Source organism: Stenella coeruleoalba (assembly GCF_951394435.1).
Source record: "Stenella coeruleoalba genome assembly, chromosome: 2".
NCBI lineage: Eukaryota > Metazoa > Chordata > Mammalia > Artiodactyla > Delphinidae > Stenella > Stenella coeruleoalba.
In genome coordinates this window covers 131,964,059-131,989,617 of record NC_137147.1, presented here as the reverse complement: position 1 = coordinate 131,989,617, position 25,559 = coordinate 131,964,059, and the positions used below count along the sequence as shown (strand labels likewise).

The 25,559-nt window shown below is 54.0% G+C and overlaps 1 protein-coding gene across 1 annotated transcript in view; it reads right to left on the bottom strand.

Moving 5' to 3' along the window:
• PSTPIP1 (proline-serine-threonine phosphatase interacting protein 1) overlaps window positions 1-25,153 on the bottom strand; it is a 42,780-nt gene extending 17,627 nt beyond the window's left edge. Inside the window, exons 1-3 of the mRNA XM_079913449.1 lie at window positions 24,755-25,153; window positions 4,293-4,393; window positions 3,868-3,942 (exon numbers count right to left, since the gene is read on the bottom strand). Coding sequence (XP_079769575.1) covers window positions 3,868-3,942; window positions 4,293-4,393; window positions 24,755-24,787 — 209 coding nt within the window. The 5' untranslated portion in view covers window positions 24,788-25,153. The remainder of the gene's footprint in view (window positions 1-3,867; window positions 3,943-4,292; window positions 4,394-24,754) is intronic.
• Between the last annotated feature and the right edge of the window lie 406 nt (window positions 25,154-25,559).

The window sequence follows — 25,559 nt, the reverse complement described above, 5'->3', positions numbered from 1 at the left end:
CAGGAAGCTGCTCCCAGCCCTGCCTCAATTCCCCTTTATTTCCTGAACCCCTGCCCCATGCAGCTTCTGCAGCTTGTGACACTCAGCACCCTACGTGGCGCAGGATGAACAAGAGGTGGGGGGAGGTGACAGCTTTCTGGGGGAGGTGGTATTTCAGCTAGACCTCGCAGGGGAGAAATGAGGGCAACAGCCAGAGCAAAGGCCCCAAGGTTGGAAGGAGAGTCAAGATGAACTTTCTGTAAGGGCTGGATGTGTGGTTTAGATGTTATGGGTAAGCCCCCTGTACCCACCGAGCGCTTCTTTAAGATGCATTTGAAAGGGCTTGTGGGGATCCTTCGAGTTGAGGACCAGGTCTTATCTGTGTGTCCTCCATTGCCACTGCCCAGCAGATGCTTGCTGAGTTAATGTGTGAAGGAGAGAATGCTAAAAATCACTCGAAGGTGGGAGTAACCTTGTTTTAATATATGTGGCTGAGTCTCCGGCCTTCTGACCAGTCTGAGGTCAGGGGATGACACAGAAATGCTCTATTTCAGGCAGCAGGGGTGGGGAGGCTGGCCTGCTTCACCCTCTCAGCTCTCGCTGGGCTATTTCTGGGGTCACTTCACCCCTTGGCTTTTGTCCTCCTCGTTCACCGCATCCAGCCTATGCACCCCCAGCCCTCCGCCCACCCTCCCAGGGGCTGAGAATGAGCATCCCACGGGACACAGGGGCCTTGGCCATGGGGAGGCAGGGGGCTCCCCCTGACCAGGAGACGGGCCCTGGAGGATGAGCTGCCAGTCCCCACATGGAGTGGCCAGGCCAGCTTTGCCAGGTGCCAACCCCACAAGTCTCCACGGCAACAAGGAAGCGACCCACGTTGTCATGGTTGCCACTCCCCCTACCCACAAAGAGCCCTCCACGTTGGTGTGGGATGGGGCAACCTGGTCTAAGCCAAGACCCTGACAGGCAGGCAAGGCCCGAGTGTCTGGGAGAGCTTCCTGGAGGAGGTGGGGCACGAGAGGGCCCTTGGAGTGATGTTCTGATGCAAAGGACTGGGGACGAGAGTGAAGTTACCCTCAATGTGCTAGGCCCTGGCTTCAGAACAGTGAGGCCCTTTATTTTAAAAATTCTGAATCCCTCCCAACTCGGCCTAGGGCATGGCCCACAGTAGGTGCTCCTTACGTGCTTGGATGGATGACGGCTGCTTGGCCCACGGTTAAAGAAAGGAATGGCTTAATCGTGTCACCAGCCCTAGTACATGCCTTGTGGATCAACAGCAATAATGGTGAAGGACCTACTGCGCATAGTCAGCTGAGCTGGGAGCTGCAAGGGGCACAGCCCTACGGGAAGCAGCAGGTGAGCTGGGATGGTCTGCCTCCTGCCTCCTGACTCTCTGGTTCTGAATGTGCCCTGAGCTTCCCAACCTCCAGCCTTTGTCCGTGCCGGTCCTCTGTCAGGAAGGTGCCTTCCCTTCCTCTCCGCCTCTCCCAGGAGGTGCCCTCTGCTCTGCCCTGCTCCTCTGGCCACCCCAGCTCGATGGGGAACTCGGGGCAGTGCTGGTATGCATGCACTGCTCCCAGCCTGCTCTGGAACCCGTGTGGCTGTGCAGCGGTGCCCCTGTGGGTTTTGTTCCTGCCTCTCCTTCCACTGGTTAGGCTGAGCCTTAGGGCCTGGCCCTCCCAGCCCAGGCACCAGCTCCTCCTTGGTAGGCAGCAAGGTGGACCCTGACTCTCCTCCCTTCCCTGGCCTGGGGCCCCACCCTGGTGCTCCCACTTTGGATGGAAACTGTGTCTCTAAGGGTAGGGCCAGGGCCAGGGAGGGGCTGGGCCTCATAGGAAATGGTCTGGGCTGGCCAGGCAGGCTCCTTAGCGTTAAACTAAACTGGGTGACCCCAATTTATCTTACTTATGGAGGGGCCCATGAGATCGTAAAGACCCCTGCTGTTTATTGAGCATCGCTGTGGCTTGGCACTCTCTGCTTGACATTGTGACTGTCCAGAGCAACTCTTGGGAGTGATTGTCCCCTTTCACAGCTGAGGACCCAGGGCTCAGAGAGGGGGAGTGACCATCCCAGGGTCACACAGCATATAGGGCAGGGCAGACCTTGACCCACTCGGCCTCCTATAACCATGCAGGGAATCAGTGCTGCCCACAGCCTCGCCCTGGCCACTTCTGTGCACCTCTCCACCCTTCCCACTGCTCACCTGGCTCCATTCCCACTTTATTCTCTTCATTGGTGGCTTCTCCTTCCTTATTTTAAGTCCCCCGTGACTCACAGCCCCCTGAGTGTGCTTCACGCAGTCCATCTCCAGCCTGACCTCCCACCGTGACCCTGCCTGGAACACTTCCCCCAGGAGGTCTCCTCTCTTGTTGGGAAAGTTCTCCTTTTCCAGCAGGCCTGGGAGGGCAGGAGGTGGGCAGGGACTCCCCCTGGGTCATGGTCCCTTGATTCCACCCCCTGCCTGGAAGACAAAGAAGGTCCCCACAGACTTCCATTCGTTCCTCACCATGTCCTGAGCCCTCCTCTGCACTGGTATTCAACCTCGGCCCTGCCATCTTTATCTGCTCAACAGCCCACCAGAGTGGACAGATGAGAACCCAATTCAGAGAGGTTAAGTGACTTGCTCCCAGTCACACAGCTCACAAAGGTCAAGTGGGGACTGGGGCTCCTGCGTTCGTACTCCTGAAGCTGCCGTTCACACTCTGTGGTCCATTCGTACTCCTGAAGCTGCCGTTCACACTCTGTGGTCCCGCGCAGGACCCTTGGGCCTTGAGCATTCAACTCCCCTGGCTCACACCACTCTTCAACCTTCCTCTAGCCCTCCCTAAGTTTTCCCCGACTCCAGGTTGGAAGCAGGGACCAGCCAGGGTTGCCTATGTCTTTAGGAGACTTAGAGCGTGTTGTTTATTCAGACACTCAAACAAGGGGACCCGGTTCTGGGCTTTGCAGCTGACGGGGTCCAGGGCCACTTTCCTTGGGCAGCGTCAGACGCTCACAGGCCTGACCCCTGTGGCAGCAGGGGCAGGGGGCAGGGGTTGCTATGGCAGCTGCAGGCTGAGTGAGGTCTTGCGGCTCTGGGGTAGGAGGAGAAGGACTCATCAGAGCCCTACCAGGACTTGGAGTCCAGGGTCCTGTCTGCCCCTCAGCCTGGCTCGGTCCTCATGCAGCGGGGAGAGTCCACACGTCCCGAGGCAGCCCCTCCACTCCACTGTTAGAAAGTTCTCCTTAGCTGCCCTCAAATCGTCACTCTGTCTCCATCTGCGTCCCCGCCTGACAGCCCGCACACAGAGGCCCAGGCCCCAGGGCCAGAGAGGCCCAGCGGCTTCACAGCAGTAAGTGCCCTTGCTACCTCCCCTCCCAGCCAGGCCTGAGCCAGCCCTGGACTCACATATTCCTCTGAGGAAGGCTGTACTGTCATCTGCTCACCGATGAGGAAATGGAGGCACAGAGTGTCAGTGACCCCCCCACCAAGGTCCCAGGGCTAACGGGTGAGGAACTGGCACCCCCACCTGTGGCCACACAGTCCCTCCTGGAAGCCTGAGCCGATGCTGCGGGGTCTCGGGCAGCCAGTGGGGTCCTGTCACCTCCCCTCAGGGCTCTCAGGACTTAGATGGAGGCCGCCCAGAGGGTGCAGGCTGTGCTGCAGGCACCTGAGGACAGATGACCTCACCCCCTGCCCAGGGCCTCCTTGGTGCTCAGACTGCTGGCTTTCTTCCCACACACAGAACCTGACCTCACCCAGAATGCCTGACTCCCAAGAGAGATGCCCTCCAGGCACCCTGCCCTGGGAGCCATCCAGACCCTCGCCGGCCCTCCCCAGTCCACCCCACACGGGGAGGCCCTAAACCCTGTGGAAAGTGCCTGGCGAAGCAGGAGGGGCCCTCTTACTTGATCTCTGTCTGGCCGCCTGCCTTCCGGGCGATCTGCACCAGGTCCTTCCCATACCGTTCCTCTGCCTGGGCCCTGCAATGACAACCCATGGACGCTGCGTCTCCTCCACTTCCGCCGCCCACGGCTCAGACTCCGCCGGCAGTGGCAGGAGGACCTGATGGTCCACCCGCTCAGCCTCTGGGGGTCAGCTGGCTGGCGGGCTCCTCCTTGAGAAGGGTAAGCCTCCAGCCCTTCGTCTAAATAAGTGTTGGCTAAATTCAAGGACATCTGGAGGAACATTAGATTATTTGCCCACTTGGGGGAGGCCCAGGTCGGGACAAACAGGAGAGTCGCGCTCCTGACTTCTTACAGCGGGGGGTGGGGTGGGGCGCAGCCAGGATGGGGGCTCGGCCACTTCCCAGGGGCTGGGGGGAGGGGCTCACCTCTGCCTCAGCAGCTCCTCCACGTCCTTGCAGGTCTTCCTGCCATCCAGCAGCCGCTGCAGCAGCACCTCGTAGCCCGTGTGGGCCGTGAAGTCCCTGCACTGGAACACAGGACAGAAGGACGTGTGAGGGCCGCAGCCGGGCTGCGTGGGTCAGGGGAATGCAGACTGCAGCCTGGTGAGGACCCTGCTGACCTCCTCCAGCCTGGCCTCCCCGTCTGCCCCCTTCTGCCCTATCCAAGAACGAGCTCTTGGGACTCAGGACCTGGCTTTGAGACAGGCTGGGACCTGGGCCCCTTTGCTGCAGTGCTGCAGTGCTGGCACCTGGACACACCTCTCCTCAAGCTACAAAATACAAAGAAATTATATGGCGTGCATGTGCATTTGGGGCAAATTCTGAACCAAAAGATACAAAAGACCAAAAAAACCTCAACTGCCACTTCTGAAGAGCCAGGAGAGCAAAAGCTCCTTGCACACAATACCAGCTAAGGGGTGGGCAAACCACCTAAGCTACCCCTCCAGCCCGACCCCTGGACACACCCCTACCCTCACCCAGTATAAAGAACAAGTTCTCCCCGCTTGAGCGAGCGGGCAAACAAGGGAACGTGTTGTTTGTTCTCGCTCCCCGGTGCTGCGGCAGGGGCCCCAATAAAACCTTGCCTGAATTTCTTGTCTGGCCTCTGATCAATTTCTATTTATTAAGGAAGCCAAGAACGCTGGTCGGTAACAGCTTCACACAGGCACACAGTAGGTCCCCCATCTGTGGAGGTACCAGGTGTAGGTGAGCCCCTTGCGGATCAGAGCTCATAGTCAGGACACAGCAACTCTAATCTAAGACAGGGTCCCCACCAAGGCTCCGTGATGACAGCCTTTATGGGGTGCCCCACACTGCTCACTCCTGTCACCTTCTCAATTACCCTCTTATCTCAGGGGTCCAAGTGAGAAAACTGAGGCACAGATGGGTGAAGTGTACCCAGGGTGACACAGATTGAAAGCAGCAGGTGTGGCATTGAACCCAGGCTGTCTTATTCGGGTCCGTGCCCTTCACCCCCCTGCACTCTACAGCCTCTGCAGAGACAAGAGCAGCTGCTGTTCCCTGATCATCCACTGTGTACCGGATGCCACTCCGGGCTCCTGCACCCATCCGCTGAGGTGGGCCTTGAGGGTCAGGGCTAGGGCACATCCTAGCACACACTTAGGACACACCTAGCTGCCCAGGACACCCAGCACCCCCTAGGTCCACCTCTTAGCCAGGATGGTGGGGAGAGGGCCATCTTGGAGAAGTCACAGGACACAGCTGCCTCTCTGCCACCCGTCCTGCTGTTGATCTGACTCTCACCCCTGGAGTGGGTTCTGAGCTGCTGGTGTAGGAAGCTGGGGGCGGGAGGTAGTACTTGAGGAGAGGGTGTTTTTCTTCAAAGTCTAAGGAGAATCAGATGTGGTAGAGAAGGGCAGAGATGCCACAGATTGCTCCAGATGGCCCCGTGCCAGGCCCAGCCCACCTTCAGCAAACTCAGAATAATGGAATCTGCAGGCCTGTAGGAGGGTTAGGATCCCAAGCTCACACCCTCCTCCTTAAGCAGCCCTAGAAATTCCTGAGACCCAGGTTCAGCTGCCCACTGGGTGACAAGCAGCGGGCCTGGGCCTTGGCTGACTACTCAGAACCCCAGCAGGAGGGAGTCAACCCCCCAACTCCTGAAGGCCTGTCCACCACAATGTCCAGGCTAGTGTGCACCAGGCTTCCATTTCTGTAGCTTTCATGGGCCACTTGCCTACTAACCAGGCAGCAGACCACGGCTTCCTGCCCCTCAGCCTCTGTCCTCCCTCCGGACCCCCAGGACTAAAGCCTGTGGCAGCCAGCGAGGAAAATGGATCTGCCCTCCCCCCCAAGAGGGTCACTCTGAGCTGGACACCAGTATTCAGGGCCAAATTCCATAGACCACCAGAACTGGGAAGCATCTTGTCCAGTGCCCCTCAGTCCTTGGGGAAACTGAGGCCCAGAGAAGGGAAGGACCTGCCTGAGGTCCTACTGGCGGAGGCAGGACAAGGATTTGGACTTGCAGGGCACCTGCTGTAACTCCCCGATGCCTCTGGGAGGGGGGCCTGAGCAGGGATACGCGGACCAAGCCCAGCCCTGCAGCGGACACTCTGCTCTTCCCTCCCAGCCCCATGCCCAGCTCCCACTCCCCAGGGAAACCCCACTGTCCTTCCTGAGACCCCCAGAGTGGAAAGAGAAGCAAAAGCAAACCTACATTGGCCATTCTGGAGGAGGTGGCAGGCAGAGGGGTCCTGCAGACTGGGTCCTCAGGAGCTCAAGTCCCCAAAGCACTCCAGGCTTGAGAGTCTGGTCCAGCCCCTGCTCAGAGCGCGCTGGTGCCGGCAGGGGCTTTGGCCAAGTGAGCCACCGTCACAAGTGACTAGATTGTTCCAAGGAAGTGCCTGAGTCCCTGGGGCCTGTTCCCTGCCAGCCTGTACCCCTCCTCCACCCCACCACTGCCTCTTCCTCCAGGGCTTCTGACTCATGGTTCAGAGCTGGGCACAGCTGGGCTCAGGAAGCTGCTGAGGAAATGAACTAACCAATCATTCAATCAGTTAATCAATCAGTCCTGCAGGCTTACTGTCTAAGGCCCAGCACCAGAGTCACCTCCTCCAGGGGGCCCATCCTGGCCTTTCCTCCCTGCACCTACCCAGCTCCATCCTCTAGGCGTCCAGGGCTCCCTTTCAGGGCCTTGCTGACAGGCTCAGGCTGCCACTTCCACAGTGCAGAAGCTACTAGAAGGCAGGGCCTCCCATCTCCTTCTGTCTACCTGCAGCCTCTGTCACCTGAGACCTGCCTGTGGCCTTGCCCTCTGTGAAATTGCTATTTATTGAGTCCACTTACCACACACCATATCAAGAATATCACAGCTGTTTTCTTATTGAAAACACCACACACCCAGGGAGGTAAGGACGGTGATAAGGAGGAAAAGAGGGGAAGTGACTGCCCAAGTCCCTCAGCTGGTAAAGATCAGAATCTGGGATGTGAACCCAGGTCAGCTTGTCCCCAAACTCACATACCGACATCAGTCATTCAACAGACAGTCCAGCAGCTCTTTTACATTTTGAAACATCAAAAAATGATTAAAGGGGCTTCCCTGGTGGCGCAGTGGTTGAGAATCCGCCTGCCGATGCAGGGGACACGGGTTCGTGCCCCGGTACGGGAAGATCCCACATGCCACGGAGCGGCTGGGCCCGTGAACCATGGCTGCTGAGCCTGCGCGTCCGGAGCCTGTGCTCCGCAGCGGGAGAGGCCACAACAGTGAAAGGCCTGCGTACCGCAAAAAAAAAAAAAAAAAAAAGATTAAAAAAAAAAAAAACTTTTGAAAATAATTTCCCAAAATCTCTCTGCTTCAAACCAAAGCTGTGTTTCGGTCTGTCATTCAGTTACCATGGATTCACAGAGGCCAGCTCTGTGCCAGGCTGGGTCAGAGGAACGCTGCCCTGGAGAAGGGCCGTGCTGGCTCTGCAGATGAGCTGCTGAGAGCCGGCAAGCAGCCGGAGGCCCCGCCCTCACCATGTGGCACTAGGGCGATCCCCCCCAGGGGAGGGTGCCAGGTGGCAGGCAGGTGCGGTCCCCTCTTTTGGGAGACCTCCCTCAAGCCAGATGTGGGACCCCAGGCCTTGCCACCCTCACTGTGTGGCCATTCTGGACCTCCTTTTCCCCATAGAGGGGTCAGGTCAGGGCTGCAGGAGGAGGTGCTCAGGACAACTCTGGCAGGAGGAAGCATGGTCCTACCTCAGCCTGAAGGCAGCATGTGGGAGGCCTGGGTGCCGGGTTGTGCTCAGGGACAGCCCACCCGCTCCCTTCTCTGGGTGGCTCTGGCTGTGAGCCACTGTCCAGGCCCGCCAGCTGACCCCGGCCCTGCCATGCCCCCACTGGGTGGGTAGAGAGCTAGCCTTTGTACACACTGCCACTTCCTCCTTTTTATACCCATACAATTCTTGGTGGCTGCATGGGCTAGGCCGCAGAGACCAGGGCGCCAAGCAAGCCACTTCCCTTCTCGGGACCTGGTTTCCTCATGGAGGAAGTGAGGGCAGAGGCCAACCTCTCCTGGCCCTGACAGCCCACCCTCTAGGGCACAGCCCTATCAGGGCAGATTGGCCGCCCAGTCAGGGAGGGGTCCCGGGCCTGGCCTGAGAGATTGGACAGAGTTCAGCAGACCAGATAGGGGTTCACACCCCACCCTGTGGTCCTGGTCATTCTCAGCCTCTACTTCCCTCCCTGTAAAGAGAAGCCTAATTGTTCCCACCACGTAGGTTTGATCTGAGAAGCCAGTGAAATAATGTACACAGGTGAGAATAGTAAAAGCAAGGTCAGAGGTTGCCCTGAGCCGGGATTACCCCCATTTTACAGATGAGAAAAATGGAACCCAGAAAGGTTACCTAATCTGCTCAGGGGCCCTGAAGGGCACAGAAGGGATTTGAACCCAGCTCCCCCGGACCAGATCTTGGCTCATTCCCTCACCTCTCTGCAAAGCCCCAGGCTCAGTGGCTGTTCAGCAAGTGGTAGCTCCCCATATGCCCTACCCTGTCCCTGCCTGCCTCTCACCCCCCCCACCACCCCCACCAGACAGAACCCAAATGTGCCAGGCTGGAAAAAACAAGTTATCTCCCTACCATACACCCTCCCCCACTAGAGGGTCCATTTAAAAGGCTGCAGAAGCCTTTTCAAATGTTCCCTTATGTGGAATTCCAGAATATAAAGTCCCTCAGAGGACAGCTAAACCTCTAACCTTAGAGGGAGAGGCCTGGGTTTTGGTACCAGGTCTGATCTGCCAGGAGGAAGCTGGGTAGTCTTAGTAAAGTCCCTTGCCCTCTCTGGGGGCCTCCTGACTGTGAAACAGGTTTAGGGACAGGAAGTGACCTTTAATTGCCCTTCCAGCAGGGAGGCTGCTGTCTGTCTGCTGGCTTTTGGAAGCCATGGCAACCATGGCTGCATCTTACCTAGAGAAGTCTGAAGTCCGGGGTGGGCTGGAGCTGCCTGAGGGGAGTGAGGCCTGGGGAGGGAGCAGTTGGGAACTGGCACCATGTGTTTCCTGGGAACCAAGAGGAGGCCGGGAAGGTGGCTGGGAAGAGCTGCCGGTAGTAAGCGAGGGAAGAGTCCCCGAAAGAAGCTGCGTGGAGTGGACGGTGGGGAGCAGCTGGGAGGGGTCAGACGTGGACAGCTGCAGGGGACAGAGCCCGCCGAGGCAGCCAGGGAGGAAGAGCTGACCTGTGTGCGTTTGCTACCCGCCGCACCAGCTACAGCAGCACCAGGGAAATAAGGGGTGAAGTATCCCTTTAGAGCTCCCAAGCCCGCACCCCACGCCATCTGTGGAGACACAGAAGCAGCAGGCAGTGGAGGTGGCAGAACACGGCGAGTGCAGAGACAGACCCGTTCTCTGTCCCCCCGGCAGCGGCTTCCAATCACAGGCCAAGTGGGGAGACTGGGAAACTTTCAAGTGAACAAGAGTGAGATTTTGATATGTGGTGGAACTGGAGGGAGTTAGACCTGAAAAGGACTAGAAACGCTCAACACGTGCCCAGGGTAGAGGAAGGGAGAGCTCCCAGTGGCTTTGGAAGGTGGAAGGAAAAACATTAAGTTTCCTGCTTGCACCCTAACCAAGTTCAGAAACCTGTAAAATGCTAGCCATGCTTGTCAAAAACCTTTCTAATAACTGAGGTGCTCTTGGGTTGCTAGGCGCTCTCTCTCTCTCTCTCTCTCTCTCTCTATATATATATATATATATTTTTTTTTTTTCTTTTTTTTCTTTTTTGGACTGCTCTGCACAGCATGCAGAACTTCCCCAATTGAACCCGCACACCCTGCAGTGGAAGCGTGGAATCTTAACCACTGGACCACCAGGGTAGCCCTATATATTTTTTCTAACATTTTTCTTTCTTTCTTTCTTTTTTTAAAAAAATCACCTTTTACTAGTGAAGAGGAGACAGAACAGGGAGTCTGGACTTACTCCCTTCATCTCAGGAAGCCCCAGAAGCCAAGGACTGCGATTTTGAACACGGTTACAGACCTCATGGTGCCCAGGCTGCTTTGCCCTCTCCTTTTACCGCAGTTTAACAGTTCTCTGCGGCCAAGGTGCCTACCATGGCTGGTTTATGAACAACTAGTCCACTGTTGCTTGTCTGCTGTGGGCTGAGAAACCAAACCACTGGGATTGTCAGCACACCTGAGGTAGTAAGCACTGAACTCTGGAGAAGGCAGCCCTCTGGAGGCAGAACGTGGGTCTGTTTGCCTGCTGGGTCCTGGTGCCCAGGTCTGCACAGCAACACTCAGCAAATACACTGGACAAAGGCTGAGGAAGCGTCTGAGGGAGGCCCTCGAGCTGACGTGGGTTTATGACAGCTCCTGAGCTGCCCCATGGAGAACACCAGACCATTTGTTTGCGATTCAATGACTCGTTATCCAGCACCTTTAAATAAGCCAGACAGACTTGTCCCCTCTACTTGGTACAAGGTATTATTATCCCTGTTGTACAGATAAGGAAACTGAGGCTCAGAGAGGATAAGCCAATGAATAGCAGCTGGGCTCTTTCCACGGCCTCACAGCTAGTACCCCACATCTCCACCATTATTGGCTGCTAAACTGAGGAAAAGCAAAGGACCAGACACCCACGTATGGCTTGGTTGGATGGTTGGATGGATGGATGGATGGATGGATGGATGGATGGATGGATCAGAGACTTAAGTGAGCAAGCCGGTTGCTTACCCAGAGTACCCCAGGACGAGGGTTGGGTAAAGCGAAGTTCCCTAGTCTCAGCCCTTGAGGAGCCATTGGGGAATGTGGTCATTTGCAGAGCTTTGTGGGGCCATCAGGAGCAGAGGGCGTGTCTGTGGTTGGTGCCCCCAGAGAGGCCAACTCCAAGAGCCCAAGTGGCCCCAAATGTGCAACACAGGTGAGCCGCTCTGATGGATGGAGAATGCCCCATCGCCGGGGTCTATAATCAGGTTAGGGATTCCGCAGAGAGGATTCGCGCCTCAGATGACGTGCTGAACTAGGTGTTCTGGGTCTAGGTGTCCCCTGACTCAAAGACTGGAGGGGTCCATTCATAAGCAGACAAATGGGGGGGTGATTTACAGCTTTTCTAAGATGGCCCAGGCTAGGTGGCAAAGGGAGAGAGCCAAGAAAGCTTCCTTTTAAGGAACAAAAGCACATTGAGTGTGGTTAGATGAGCTACTCTGGGTTCAGCTGGGCTGACAGGGGCTTGGGATTAGAGATGAGTTTCCAGAGGCCTCTAGCTCCCCACTGAGCCCCAGTCTGAGGCCTCCCCTGGGCCTTAGACAGCCCTTTACTCAAGCAGCCCTGCTGGATGGGCCCCTGAGACATCCAGGCCCTTGACCTTGGGGAATCTGGAGGCAGGGTGCTGATGGTTACCTGCGGCCTTCAGGGGGCCCCGTTGGAGCCCTGAGAATGTTCAGGAGCTCTCAGGAATCCCACGGAGCCGGGTGTGGGGGCCAGGGGAACAACACAAGCAACAGAAGGGGACCAACTGTGCACACCTGGGGCCTCTTATCTCAGTAACACCGACCCGGGGAGAATGCGAGGATGAGAGAGGTTATGTAACTTGTCCAGGCTCAAACAGCAATTGTGTGGGCGCGTGTGGCTTCCGACTTTGTTCTTTTAAATAGGCCTCTTCCAGTGTCAAGCAGGAAGGGCCTCCTCTACTGCACTGCCCTCCCCCATTCTGTGATGTACTTCTCACTTCCCCTCTGCTCTTAAAAGCCCAGCTCGATCCCCCACTTCTCCCTCCTGCTTTATGAAACCAAAACATGTAGTAGTTAGCACGAGAGGTGGGGCAGGGAGTGAACACGAGCTGGGGCGGAGGCCTGGAGGTGGGGATGAGCCCCTCGGGTTTAGGAGACCGGAAGCTTGATGCTCAGAGCTGTGAGTGGCTACAAGCCCAGCAGAAAGCAGCAGTGAGGGGTCTGAGGGGCTGGAGCAGGTGTCTGAAGAGGTAGCCTGAGGCCAGCTGAGGTGGAGCCCTGAGTCAGGCAGACCAAGTGGTGGGACCCTCCCTGGAGGTAACGAGGATTCAGGGCCAGGTTCCAAATTCAGGGGAAGGGAACAGGATGGATGGGATGTGGATGGGTAGAGGCCAGTGTTCTCTATGCCTCTAATTCCCAGAGAAGCCTGCAATGTCAGGACTGTGCCCTTACTGCCCCACGTCACAGATGAGCAACGGAGGCTCAGCAAGGTGAGTGACTTGCCCAGGTCACACAGCTCCTCTGTAGTGCCCCCCACTCAAGTTGATTAGGCGGGGGGCTTGTAGGATCCAGCAGTGGCCAGGGCTGAGGGCAGGTAGGGAACATGGTTGGAGGGCAGAAGGGAAATGAGCCACCCGACGCTGAACCCTGGAGGAGACTCTGACCTGTCGGCAAGGGCAGGCACTGACCATCCCCTGCACGTGGCCGGCTGCACAGGGCTCCTTGCTGCATGGCCTCCAGCTTGTAAGTGACCGGCCAGGGACTGGGGACCGGCGTCTGTGGCCCAGGCGCTGTCTCTGCACGTCTCCTTCTGCAATTATCACCCCTCCCACACCTCCTACACCTGCCAGAGGATGGCCCACAGAGAACACCTCGACAAGAGAAAGTCCAGGCAGGGGGTGTGGGAAGACCCCAGGCACTGCGTCCTCGTCCTGGCCAGTCCCACGCACACAAGTTGAGCAAGTTACTTAAGCTCCTGTGCACAGATTCCCTCCTCTGTAAAATGAGTGTGAACACACTGTCCACTTTCCCTGGGACTCTGAGGACTAAATGATATAATATATGTAGGAGCCCAGCAAAGGGCACCCTGAAACTTAAGGAGCTCCTGGAAAATGGTGGCCATGGTGATAAGTACATATCAAGTAAAAGTAAACCAAGAAAGGAAATAAAAAAGGAGAGCTGGGTTTGAATCCTAGCTGGTTGGAATCCAATCGACTGACTGCTTGCTTCCGATCTCTCAGCCTTCATTTTTTCACCCGTATAGTGGAACGCACACTGGACTCCAAGCCCTCACTGGGCTGACGTGGGGTGTCTTGCTTGGTAGCTGTGAATTGCTTCAGGGTGAGGACTGACAGCCTCCTCTGGGCTTGAGACTTGCTCAAGAGACAGAGATGTGCCCCTGGGGTGCAGGAGACCCCCACTCCTCACACCTTTCCCCAAAGGCAGGAACAGACACCCATAGCCCCTGGATTAGGTCCCTCAGCCTCCTCTGCCGGCCTTGGTAGGTTCTGGGCCTCAGAGCTGACCCTGGGCTCTGGCTCCAACGCCTTCCAAGCCCAGGGTCTTCCTGGACTCCTGTACCTGCCGAGGGTCTATATGCGGGGCTTCTTGCCCTAGGCCATTAACATTCATTTCACCACGTCTATCTTTTAACCACAGTAATGGATTTAATACAGACAAGGAGCCAGAGGCTGAGAGAGTGGAGGGACTCACCAGGGCCACACCGTGAATGCAGTGGAATCCAGAGCAGTGCATCGGGTTCTAAAGGCAGTGTGAGAGACAAAGACGGTGCCTTCCAAGCAAGGGTTCTGTGTTGGAGACTGGGAAATTGCTTCACCCTGCCCAACACAGCCAGTGTGCATCCGGCATAGCGCAGCACTGTGGGAAAATACATCTCTAAGTGGAGCAAGCTGCCACCTCCAGGGTTCTGGGGCGCTGGGGCTGCCTGAGGGAAGCCTGTGCTCTCTGGAACCATTCACTGCTTACCTTTCCCACTCAGCCCCTCACTTGCACCCGTACGTTGGTAGGACTCAAACCAAGACCTTTGGACCCTGGAATGCAAACTCCTCCCCTCAATGAATCTGCAGTCCCTCTAAGGTTGGGGGTGATCTGAGGACTAAAATAAAATTCCAGCAGCCTCATGGCAGCTCCCGCCCTGACCCAAGACCTGGTCTCAGCTGCTGGTCTTCCCCTGGCCCTGGAATTAGCCACACTGTTCCTTTGGTTCCAGTGTCAATTTCCATCCTCTTCTGGGTCAGACTGAGAACAACTGCAGACACCAACACAGCACGTACTACGGTGCTGCTCTACGCTGTGCAGACCCCCACAGCCCAAGCTGTTAGTATTCACGACAGCTCCAGAGACACTGATCCAGACTTCTGTGTTGATCCCCTGCCTACCACCTCAACCCTGCTTGCGTGGACTGACTCCAGCTGACCTCCTGGACCTTCCTACCACCTGCAGTCTGGGGGCCCCAGGCCTGGGAGAGTGGGCTCAGAGCTGGTCCAAATGAAGGGAAAACATTCAAGAGGTGACAAAGAAGAGGACCCCTTCTGCTTCAGTGGCTGCCATCTGGGCAGTTGGGGGTAGAAGTCCTGGTTTTCAAAGACCCCTCAGGTCTAGGCAGGCCCAGGCCAGGGTGGACATCAATTCCCTCAGGGCCGTCTCATGATCCACTGAAGAAGTCGGTGACCCCAGCCTGTGGGACAATCCTCCTTGAAGAGGGAGAGCTGGTGGGGCCTCAAGTAAGCTCAGAAGTCATGGGCCTTCTCAGGGGGCCAGAGGTAGGGCAACTGTAAGGAGGAGCCCACCATCCCCAGGGGATTCTCTCTAAGGACGGTGTCTCTCCAAGTATGTCCAGGTTTGGGAGAGTTATAGGGGGTTTGTCATAGACTGGTGGCCAGTCCAGGTTGGCAACCTCAGGAAGGTTCAAACCTCAGTTTCCTCACCTATAAAAACATCTCTAGTGTGGAGAAAAAGGAACTCTCCTACACTGTTGGTGGGAATGTAAATTGGTGCAGCCACTATGGAGAACAGTATGGAGGTTCCTTAAAAAACTAAAAACAGAACTACCATATGACCCAGCAATCCCACTTCTGGGCATATATTCAGAGAAAACCGTAATTCAAAACGAACACGCACCCCAATGTTCATAGCAGCACTGTTTACAATAGTCAGGATGTGGAAGCAACCTAAATGTCCATCGACAGATGAATGGATAAAGAAGGTATGATACATATATATAATGGAATACTATTCAGCCATAAAAAAGAATGAAATAATGCCATTTGCAGCAACATGGATGGACCTAGAGATTATCATACTAAGTGAAGTAAGCCAGACAGAGAAAGACAAATATCATATGATATCGCTTGTATGTGGAATATAAAAAAAAGATACAAATGAACTTATTTACAAAACAGAAATAGATCTGCAGACATAGAAAACAAACTTATGGTTACCAAAGGGGAAAAGGGGGGGAAGGGATAAATTAGGAGTTTGGGATTATCAGATAGATATACATTACTATATATAAAATAGATAACCAACAAGGATCTACCGTATAGCACAGGGAACTACACTCAATATTTTGTATAACCTATAATGGAAAAGAATCTGAAAAAGAATATATCAATATATAATATGTATAACTGAATCACTTTGCTGTATACCTGAAACGAATACAACATTGTAAATCAACTATATTTTAAAAAATTAAAATAAATTAAAAAAATAAAAACACCTCAACTCAGGACCTCAATAGCTGATAGTTTTGAAAAAAAAAAAAGAACAAAGTTGGAAGACTCACAATTCCTGATTTCAAAACTTACTACAAAGCTACAGTAATTAATATAGTGTGGTACTGCCATAAGGACAGACATACAGACCAATGGAATGGACCAGAGAGCAAGAAATAAGCACTCACATATATGGTCAACTGATTTTCAACAAGGATGGCAAAACCATTCAATGTGGAAAAGACAGTCTTTTCAACAAATGGTGCTGGAGAAACTGGATATGCACATGCAAAAGAATGGAATTGGACTCCTAACACCATATACAAAAACTAACTCTTAAAACTGAACAACAAAAAGATAAACAACCCAATTCAAAAGTAGGCAAAGGACTTGAATAAACATTTCTCTAAAGAAGATATACAGATGGCCAATAAATATAAAAAAATATGCTCAACATCATTGGTCATTAGGGAAATACAAATCAAAACACCAATGAGGGACTTCCCTGGCAGTCCAGTGGTTAAGGCTCAGAGCTTCCACTGCAAGGGGCACGGTTCAATCCCTGGAAGGGGAACTAAGATCCCGCATGCAGCGTGGCACGGCCATATAAATAAATTTTTAAAAAATAAAATAAAAAGGCAAAGTTTAAAAAAAAAAAACACCAAAACACCAAAGAGATACCACTTCATACCTACTAGGATGGCTATGATTGGGGGAAAAAACACACAGAAAATAACAAGTGTTGGTGAAGATGTGGAGAAATCAGAACCCTGTGCATTGTTTTGTTTTGGGTTTTTTTTTTTGTCTGTTTGTTTGAAACCTTCGTGCATTGCTAATGGGAATGTAAATGGAGCAGCTGCTGGGGAAAATAATTTAGCAGTTACTCAACATGTTAAACATAGGATTACCATATGATCCAGCAACTCCACTCCTAGGTATATACCCAAAAGAATTGAAAGCAGGGATTCAAACCAGTATTAGAACACCTGTGTTCATAGCGGCATTATTCACAATATTCAAAATGAGGGAACAACCCAAGTGCCCAATAACAGATAAATGGGTAAACAAAATGAGGTATATACGTAGAATGGAATATTTTTCAGCCATAAAAAGGAATGAAATGCTGACACATGCTAAAATATGGATGAACCTTAAAGACATTATGCTAAATGAAATAGGACAAATACTGTCTGATTCTACTTATATGTGGTCCCTAGCATGGCAAATTCATAGAGACAGAAAGCAGAGTAGGAGGTGAGAAGAGGGATATAGGGAGTAATTATTTAAGGGGTACAGAATTTCTGTTTGAAATTTGAAAAAGTTCTGGAAATAGATAGTGGTGATGATTGTACAACATTGTGAATGTACTAATGCCACTTAATTGCACACTTAAAAATGGTTAAGATGGTAAATTTTACATTACGTATACTGACCACAAAAAAAGTAATTGTATGAGGTTATAAGGTTAAAAAAAAAACAACCCTCTACCCTCTACTCATTCACAAGTGAGTCAGATGAGGTCACGTAAATGGTAAAAGCCAGATATATGCTCATTGTCAGCAACTGCGATGCATCCGAAACACCACAGTTATCTACACCAATGGTTCTCAGCCTTGGCTGCACTTTGGAAACTGGAGAACTTTGAAAAATACTGCTCCTCCACCCTGAAATTTGCATGCAATTGACCTGTGGCAGTGCCTGGGCATTGGTATTTTTGATCCCTGTCACATTTCTGATCTTATCTCCAACTACTCTCTACCTCTGTCCCTCTGCCCCAGCCACACAGGCCTCCTTGTCCCTTGAAGAGGTCAAGCATTTCCTGATTCAGCCCATCACCCCCTTTTCCTCTCCAGTATAGCTCAGCTTCTGCTTTTCCATTTCTGCAGTTGGGAAGCCCTGATCCCATCTGGCTGCCCCATCCCCACCCAGGCTGCTAGTCTCTGGAGCACCAGCAGACACTTCCTGTTGCCCAATAGTGGGTGGCCTGTCAACACCAGCAGAAGGGGATGTCACTCACCCGCCTCCTCTGTCACTCATTGCTCAGGGTACCAGGTCTCGGCAAACCACCTCACACTCTCACTGACGCCAAGGGCTTTCTGAACTGGCCTGGGAAGGTAGCAGTCAGGCCTAGCCCAGCAGCCCCAAAGTCCAACGGGGTGGTATCCCCAGGCCCACATCCCCTCTATAAGCCTCAGTCTTCTCTATAAAGCAGGAATAAGAATACCAACCTCATGGGGCTATTGCATCTTGTCACCTGAAGCCATAGGAATGACTCTCTAATGGTGGAATTTAATATGCAACGGTGAACAGAGTTGGGGAGGCATCCTGAGACTGGGAGGATCCACATATGAGGCTCACCCTGTAGGTGCCTATCCAATTATAAGTGGGGATCCCTTGGGATCTGTTACTGGTCTGCTAACTCCTGATGCTGAGCAGAAGAATGTGGACCCCTGAGCCTCTCCATCTTCAAAGCCTTTATCTTAGGTGAGAATCACTCTGACATCCTACAGATGAGGTAACTGAAGTTCAGAGAGGGGAAAGGATTCTCCAGGTTCCCCTCAGAGAGTGAGGGTTGAAGCTTCACAGAGGCCTATTCCCCATTCTGAGACTGGAAGACAGGGAGTGACTGAGCCCATGAGGGAGGGACCTTCCGGAGCTAGCACAGCAGGGAGCCCTAGCATGGGCAGCCCCCAGGGCACAGGGTACCACTCTCTCTAGTTGGACGTGAGGCAGTTTCAGTTTCCACAAGTTCCCTCCATCGTGTGGTTTGCAGCGTCAGCCAGGCTCTAGGCGAGGTGGGCGGGCATCCTACCCACAGCCTGCAGCCTCCAAACCTCTGCATGAGTGGAAACATCCATCCCTGCAGAGGGTGCAAAAAGGAAGAAAGCATCTTTGCCTTCACTCAAGGTTGGTCAAGACCTTTCACAAGCCGGCAAGGGCCTTCCCTTCCTACCAGTCACCCTGCACAGTCCTCTGGGCCAGAAAACCATCTTGCAAACCCACTGTGCCCTCTCCCCCTTCCACACCTTTGCCTGCGCCATTCCTTCCACCTGGAGCATGCTCTGCCCTCCTGCCACCTCCCAAATCCTCACCAACCCTTCCAAACCCAAGCAAGGCCCTTCCTCTCCATCCCAGGAGCTGGCAACCCCGGCTGGGGGGAGGTGCCAGGAACAGCTAGGAAAAGTCCATGAGTTCCTGGGAATTGGATCAAAAAGAGGGTCTGGAGAAGCAGATCTTGTTTTCCACCAATAATAAAATCAAAGGTGTGGTTTATGTTCTTGGCCCAGGACACCGCCTCCAGGAAATCCTACAGGAGAGCATCTGCAGGCATCGCAACAGCAGGGCAAACACAACCACAGACCTCTGCAGTCACCTATTGCCATTACATGGCCAACCGTGTCCTGTGGAGTGGGCGCTGAGGAACCAAGTTCTCAGGTCCCAGCGGGCACACGCGCCACAGAGTGTGCACAGGGTACGTGGAAGAGTTCATGCTATCGAGCTACAAATGTCGCCTAAAAACACCATCTTGGCCTTGAAAACAGGAATTGCTTAGTTGTGTTTTTAAATATTTTCCTTTTAATGAAATACGTAATCCGTGATCACTTGCAGAAAATTATGGAGAGAAAAATCGCATTACTTCCAAAACCATGGAAACCAGTGTTAACCTATAGGGAGCCGCCCTTATATCCAACAGGAGTTATCATTGAACCAAGAACCGGTCAATCTCCTTGGAGTCAGGGGCAGAACAGGATGGGGTCCGACAGAGCTAGGTGGGTGCCCCTGCTTTGTCCTGGACATATGACCATGAACTAGGCCCTTGACCTGCCCATGCCTCCGTTCTGCAGACAGGAGGACTTTGGCAAGTCTTTCCCTGCAGGGTGGGTTTGGGGACACACATGGAATGACTGTCGCAGTGCTTGGCGCCTAACAGGCACTGAACAAACAGGCACTGTCGCTCCTCTGGGGATGATTTAAGTAGCTGGGACTCAGAGAAAAAAATCTTCACAGAACAGGAAATAAACATTCTCTTTTTCATTTTTAGTTGTGTAATTTAATTTTTCAATAGGTTATACATTTGCATGTTCAAAAATTAAAAACTATAAAAAGATACATAGTGACAACGCTCACTGACACCCAGCCCTGTAACCCATCAATCGCTTTTCTCTGACTCCCCCCAAGGTTATCAATTTAATTAGTTCTCTGTGTGTCTTTCTAGAGACTCTCATTAATACAAGCCTGTGCCGACATAAATGCTTATTTCCCCCACTTTTCACAACAGGTCGCAGGCAAGACACACTGCTTGGCTCTATGCTTTTTACACAGAACACCATGCCTTGAAGAGCTTTGCAACCAGCACAGAAAGAGAGTCCATCCTCACCCCTTCTGACAGCCATGGCCAGGGAGACATTGGGAAGGCAGTAGGTGGCGGGTAAAGGAAGGACAGCCAGGGGCCTCCCTCTCCCACCTCCTGCCTCTACAATCCCCTGTTTCTCGGGAGGACCCCACTCCTCAGCCACTGACCCCCTCAGCCTTCAAGGCCACAGGGTCCTGCCCTGCTGCAAGTCCACCCACAAAGCCTGAGTGGGCTTAGGTTCCCAGCAGAGCCCCTCCAGGCCCAGTCCTCCCAGCCCCTTCCAGGTCCCTCTGGTCCCTCTTTCCTGGATGAAAAGTCTCCTGCCCAGCCAGAGGACTATGAAGGGTCCCAAAGTGACTGCTAGTGTCAAATGCTAGAGAACTGGGCCCACTCTCTCACCCAGGAATGCCTCCTCTTCTGGGAAGCTACCCAAAGTCGTAGTCCTCAAGTGCAAAACCTTGATACACAAAGATCTACCCAGTACATCACTGTCCAGAATACAAAATAATCGGTAGTAACCTAAATGTCCAACAATAGGGGATTGGATAAATAAATCACAGCATGTCCACCAAATCCACAAGCTGGAGGACCATGCAGTCATTAACAATGGTGTTTTGAAGATGAGGAAATCATACCCAGGCCCACATACATTCAAAACAGAATTATGCTGAAAAGAGGGTCTTCCCCACCTCAGTCTCCTCCTCTGTGGGGAACCTCAGAGTCTCAGAACTGGGAAGGAGAAGAGGCAACAGTAGCTGATCAGACACACGGGGCCTGAGTCCCCTCTCCCCACCCTCACCCGGTGCATCCTGGGTGAGTCATTCCCCCACCCAAGGATGTGGTACCTCCTTCTGTCCTCTGTTGAGGAGCTCAGCTCCTCCCAGCTTGGCACAGAGGTTTCCAGCTGAAGCTGGAGCCCAGCCTCAAAGGGGAGAGATGTGACCTCAAGTCAGAGGGAAAAGTTCAGGCCTGTTCTCTCTGTCCCCATTGATGGTTCCTGCCCAAAGCCGGGGCGGCAGGGAGGGAAGGGCAGGGAGTGAGAGGTAGTATACGCGGCCCTTACTTTTCCTTTTAACAACCCCAAGTGGGACAGGATGCGGATCTTAATAAAACCTGGTCCAGACCTAGATTTTCCCTCTTGAAGCAATATCCAGTGACTTCTTTGCAAAGGCGGTTGGACATATAGGTGGGAGGCAATGAGGGGGTAGGAGGGGAAAGCGCAGCTCGGAGCACCCCTCTGGGTATGCCCCGTGCCTGGCCGTGTTATCAGAGAAGCTCAGTCTCCAGCACTGGATTCTGGCCTCCTTGAGGGCAAGACAGTCTCATTCACCTGATTGGACGTGGGGGTGGGAGGCCCAGCTTAGGCTGCCTGGTAGTGAACCCTTCTCAACAAACATTTGCAGAATGTAACTAAAGTAAAATGAAGGAGAAGGTAGGTTCAGGAAGGCATGAGGACCGTGGATGCATTTACTGTTCATTCACTTATTCTATAAACTTTGACTGAACACACACCCCACTCGCCAGCCTTATCCTGAGGAGGCAGACAGGTGTTTCTTGCAGTACAGTTTGGCAAGGAAAGCTGTGTGTACTGGGGAAGGGGAGTGGTATCCCCGCATCCTGGGGGCTTCTGTGCCGCTCGGTGCTGAGTCAGGTTACATGAGCTCTAAGTCCCCCTCAGCTCGAGCACCTGGTATTCTCATCCTCGGCCTTGTCTCACCAACAGCCCCTGCTCTGAGGGTCAGCCGCAAACTTCCTGCAAAGCCGTGAAGTTCTTTATCACTGTGCGTGTATAACAGACATCGAATGATCCCTTCCCTCCCCCTGTGGCTAGGCCCGCCCCTGCCGCACTCCCACAGCGGCCTGCCTCTGAACGTTCTGCTGAAGATAAACGCAGGCTATAAATAAATACCGTGTGGCCACACTGGCAAAAGTTGCAAATATCGGCGTACTGAGGGACGGGACTGGGCTGTTCCCATGCTGAATGTTCCCACCACTTCTGAACTGCTGTGTCTGCTTTTTATAATTTCTTTGTCTCCTCTTGCTATCAGGCTACCAGCTATCTGTGAAACCGTCTCTGACAGTTCAGGCCCACCAGTATTTAACCAAATGTAGATCCCTACTATTTGCTGTATCTATAGGTTAAAAGACCACACGACCAAGCTTGCTATAACTGTGGGTAAAATCAGAGTTCATGGGCCCTAACCACTCTAGGGCATCTCGTATGAGTAAAGTGTATAAGCTTCAATGCAAGCTCTCAGCTCCTCAGAAAACACTTCTGTTTCCCTCCTCACAACGGAGCTGGTGCGCCTTGGACTGGGGTGGGGGAAAGCCAGGGGGAGGGGCAGGCAGGCCCCTGTCCCTAACACCCCCATGGCAGTTAGATCATTAAGTCTTTTCCATTTAACAGATTTGTCTGTAAATTGGGTTTTAAAAGACTTCTATGGACCTCATCTGATCTTACTTCTCTGGGAGGTGAGAAGGACAGTTTTTCTCCCTCCTCCACCAACGTGGCCCAAAGATCCAGTGATGGGCCCTGTTGCTAGAAGAGCAATGAAGCACCTGGGTGAGAGTCCATACACTGGGGCCAACCTGTCCGGTTTCACCCCAGCTACATGACCTTGGGCAAATGACTTAGGCTCTCTGTGCCTCAGCCTTCTCTTGTGAATAATAGGGATAACAATAGCATCTACCTCCTTGGTTTAAATGGGTGAACAGATACAGAGTCCTGAGAACGGGCGGCTGGTACATCTTTAATGCTCAGTAACTGTTAGCTGTCCTCGTGGGCTGGGTGGGGCTGAGCTCCCGTGAGAGGTGTCAGAATTCAGAGCCCTGGGGGCAGGGGTGCTGCCACCGACCTTCTGGGGCATCTGCCCAGGCTCAGTGTGAGAGGCTCCCACTGGCCACCTCTCCCGTTCTGCTCCAGCCTTCCCTAGGGAAGCTGCACCCTCACCCCAGGCCCAGGGAGCGAGCACTGGTGGAGAGGGGGCACCTGTAGGCCGTGAAGCCCGCAGCAGCTCAGAGGTGGGGAGAGCACAGAGCGTGGGCTGGATACAGCTCAGGAAGCTGCCACCATACCCTGCTCTCCCTCATGTACCATCCCCCGCTGCCCAGATCCTGCCTTAGGCTATTCCTTGGCCCAGCTGTCCTAGGGAAGGTGGACCCAGGGGCTCTGGGCTGGGACAGATATCCTGGAGCTAAAATATAGTCAAGATGTCCTGGCCTGCCATGGGCAACTAAGCACCTGGATTTTCAGGCCCTGTCCTTTCCCCAGACTTTGCACTCCAAGTCAGAGCAGTGATGTAGTGACCCGCTGTCCGGCCTGTCACCCCACCCCTGCAGCCCCTCGCCCCTTGCCCCTTGCACGGGCCCCATTTTCCAGCCTGGTGCTTGGAATGGGCCGAGCCAGGTCTGCCTCCCTTGGCTTCTCTGGGCCGGTCCCAGCCCCTCTTTGTAGATATGGGGAAACGGAGGCCCAGAGAGGCATCCCTCTGCCCACTGTGCAGTCAGTGCCGGCGGGAAGCAGGCCACTCACACGCTGGCCACGGGCCCCAAGCGGAGCGTGGCCTGGAAGGCAAGGAAGACCTGGCTTGTTAGCTTTCGTCTCCTGGCCGGAGGCCCCAGGAAAGAGCCCAGGGAGGCCAGGCTGTTGACTGAGGCCGTGCGAAGTGAGCAAAGAGCCAGGTGTCCTCTGCAGGGCTGGAGGGGATCCCTCAGGACAGCCACATTCCCCAGCAGTAACCAGAGAGATCTCAGCTTTTTCCTGTGAGCCACTGGGAACAGCCAGAGCTTGGTGAGCAGAGGGAGAGGTTGAGAGACAGCTGGAAAAAAGCTGAAGGGATCTGGGGTCCAAACTGGGCTTGCAGGCTGTGTGGCCTGGGCCAAGCATTTCACCCCCACGAGCCAGCTGGGTGCTGGAATTTCACTAGGAAAAGGCTTGATTTACATGTGCACTGGATTTAAGAAAGTCAGCAAGGAATTGCCCAGCCCTGTCGCCTCCTCAAAGGACCCCTGAGGTCTGCAAGGAAGAGGGGTTGGGTGAGGGGAAGAGAATTCCCATTTGGCGCTCCAGCAAGGTGCGGGGGAGTTTGTTACCTCACCTTGTTTTAACCCTCTCATCCAGTTGGTGCGTTTATTAATATCTCTCTCTGCTATATAGATGGGGGAAAATGGAACTCAGAGAGGTTAAATGACTTGTCCAGCCTCTAAATAGCAGAGCCAACATCCAAAGTCAAGTTTTTCTGGTCCCCAAACCTGACCCCCTCCCTCCTTCGCCTCACAAGACCTCCTCGAGCTCCCACCCATATATCAGACACTCCTAAAAAGTTCCTGCTGTGGGGAGAGGGTCACTCAGGGGAAAAACCAGCCCTGGGAGCACAGAGACTATCCCCCACTCACTGTGTTGAAGTTTGCAGAGAAATCAGTACCCCAGACTGAGGATCCCCTTCGTCTCCTGACTCAGAAGCAGCCCAAGTCACCTCCACGATGATAAAGACCAAAAATCAACCACTATTTTCATGAGAAATCCCCCTCTTGGAGCCGCATCCCCACCCACCACCCCCGGGGAAACTTCGGACGGACTGGCCTCCCCGGGGCCAACACCACTGGCTCAAACCGGCAGCCGTCTTCACTCACCCAAAAGGCATCTTTGAACTGAAGCTGGGGCATCTTCCTCAGCCGACTGCCACGGCAAAGCTCCCTCTCCTGCCACAGACAGGGCTGAACGAGGGCCAGGAGGCAGGCGCACCGTCCCCGTCCTGGCAGCGCTGGCCCAGGGCCCCCCTTCCAGGCCGGCGCCGTCTGCAGTGCCTCAGAAGGCAGCTGTAAGCCAGAGACTGCTGGAGGGAGGAAAAGGGCTCAACCTGTTTTGTTTGGGGCTAGAATCAGCAGCAAAATGAGGAAGGGCTGGTGCCCAGTGATGGGAGGGCGGGTCCCAGTGTCCGGCCCGGCCCCTCACCAGCCCCGTGGAGACGGAGGACACAGCCCAGGCTTCAGGACTGAGAGCAGGGATGCCAGCCCCGGGCTGTGGGGAGGCAGGGGCCAGTGGGAGACGCAGCCCGGGGCCTGTGCAGGTAGGTTTGTGCAACCTCCCCTAGGGCAGGCTCCAGGGCCGTCGCCCCACAGGAAGTGGAGCTGCCATGCTCCCCTGTGCAGCCCCGCCTGCCATCTGCCACCCAGCTACTTGTCTCCACTTGCCTCCTTCCGATGCCCTAGCTGGGCCATTCTCAGAGGCCATAAACTTAGGGAGCCTGAGGCCCACTGAAGCTGTGGGTAAGGAGGAGGGCAGGATCCCGGGTGCTGTCACCTACCACCCCAAGCCTCACCCCAGACCGGGTCCAGAGACGCTAGACTCTCCACCCGTCACCAGCAAACCATTTCAGGGAGGGAGGGGCTCACCCAAGCCTAGAACATCATCAGACCCTGGGTGAACGTTGCCCCA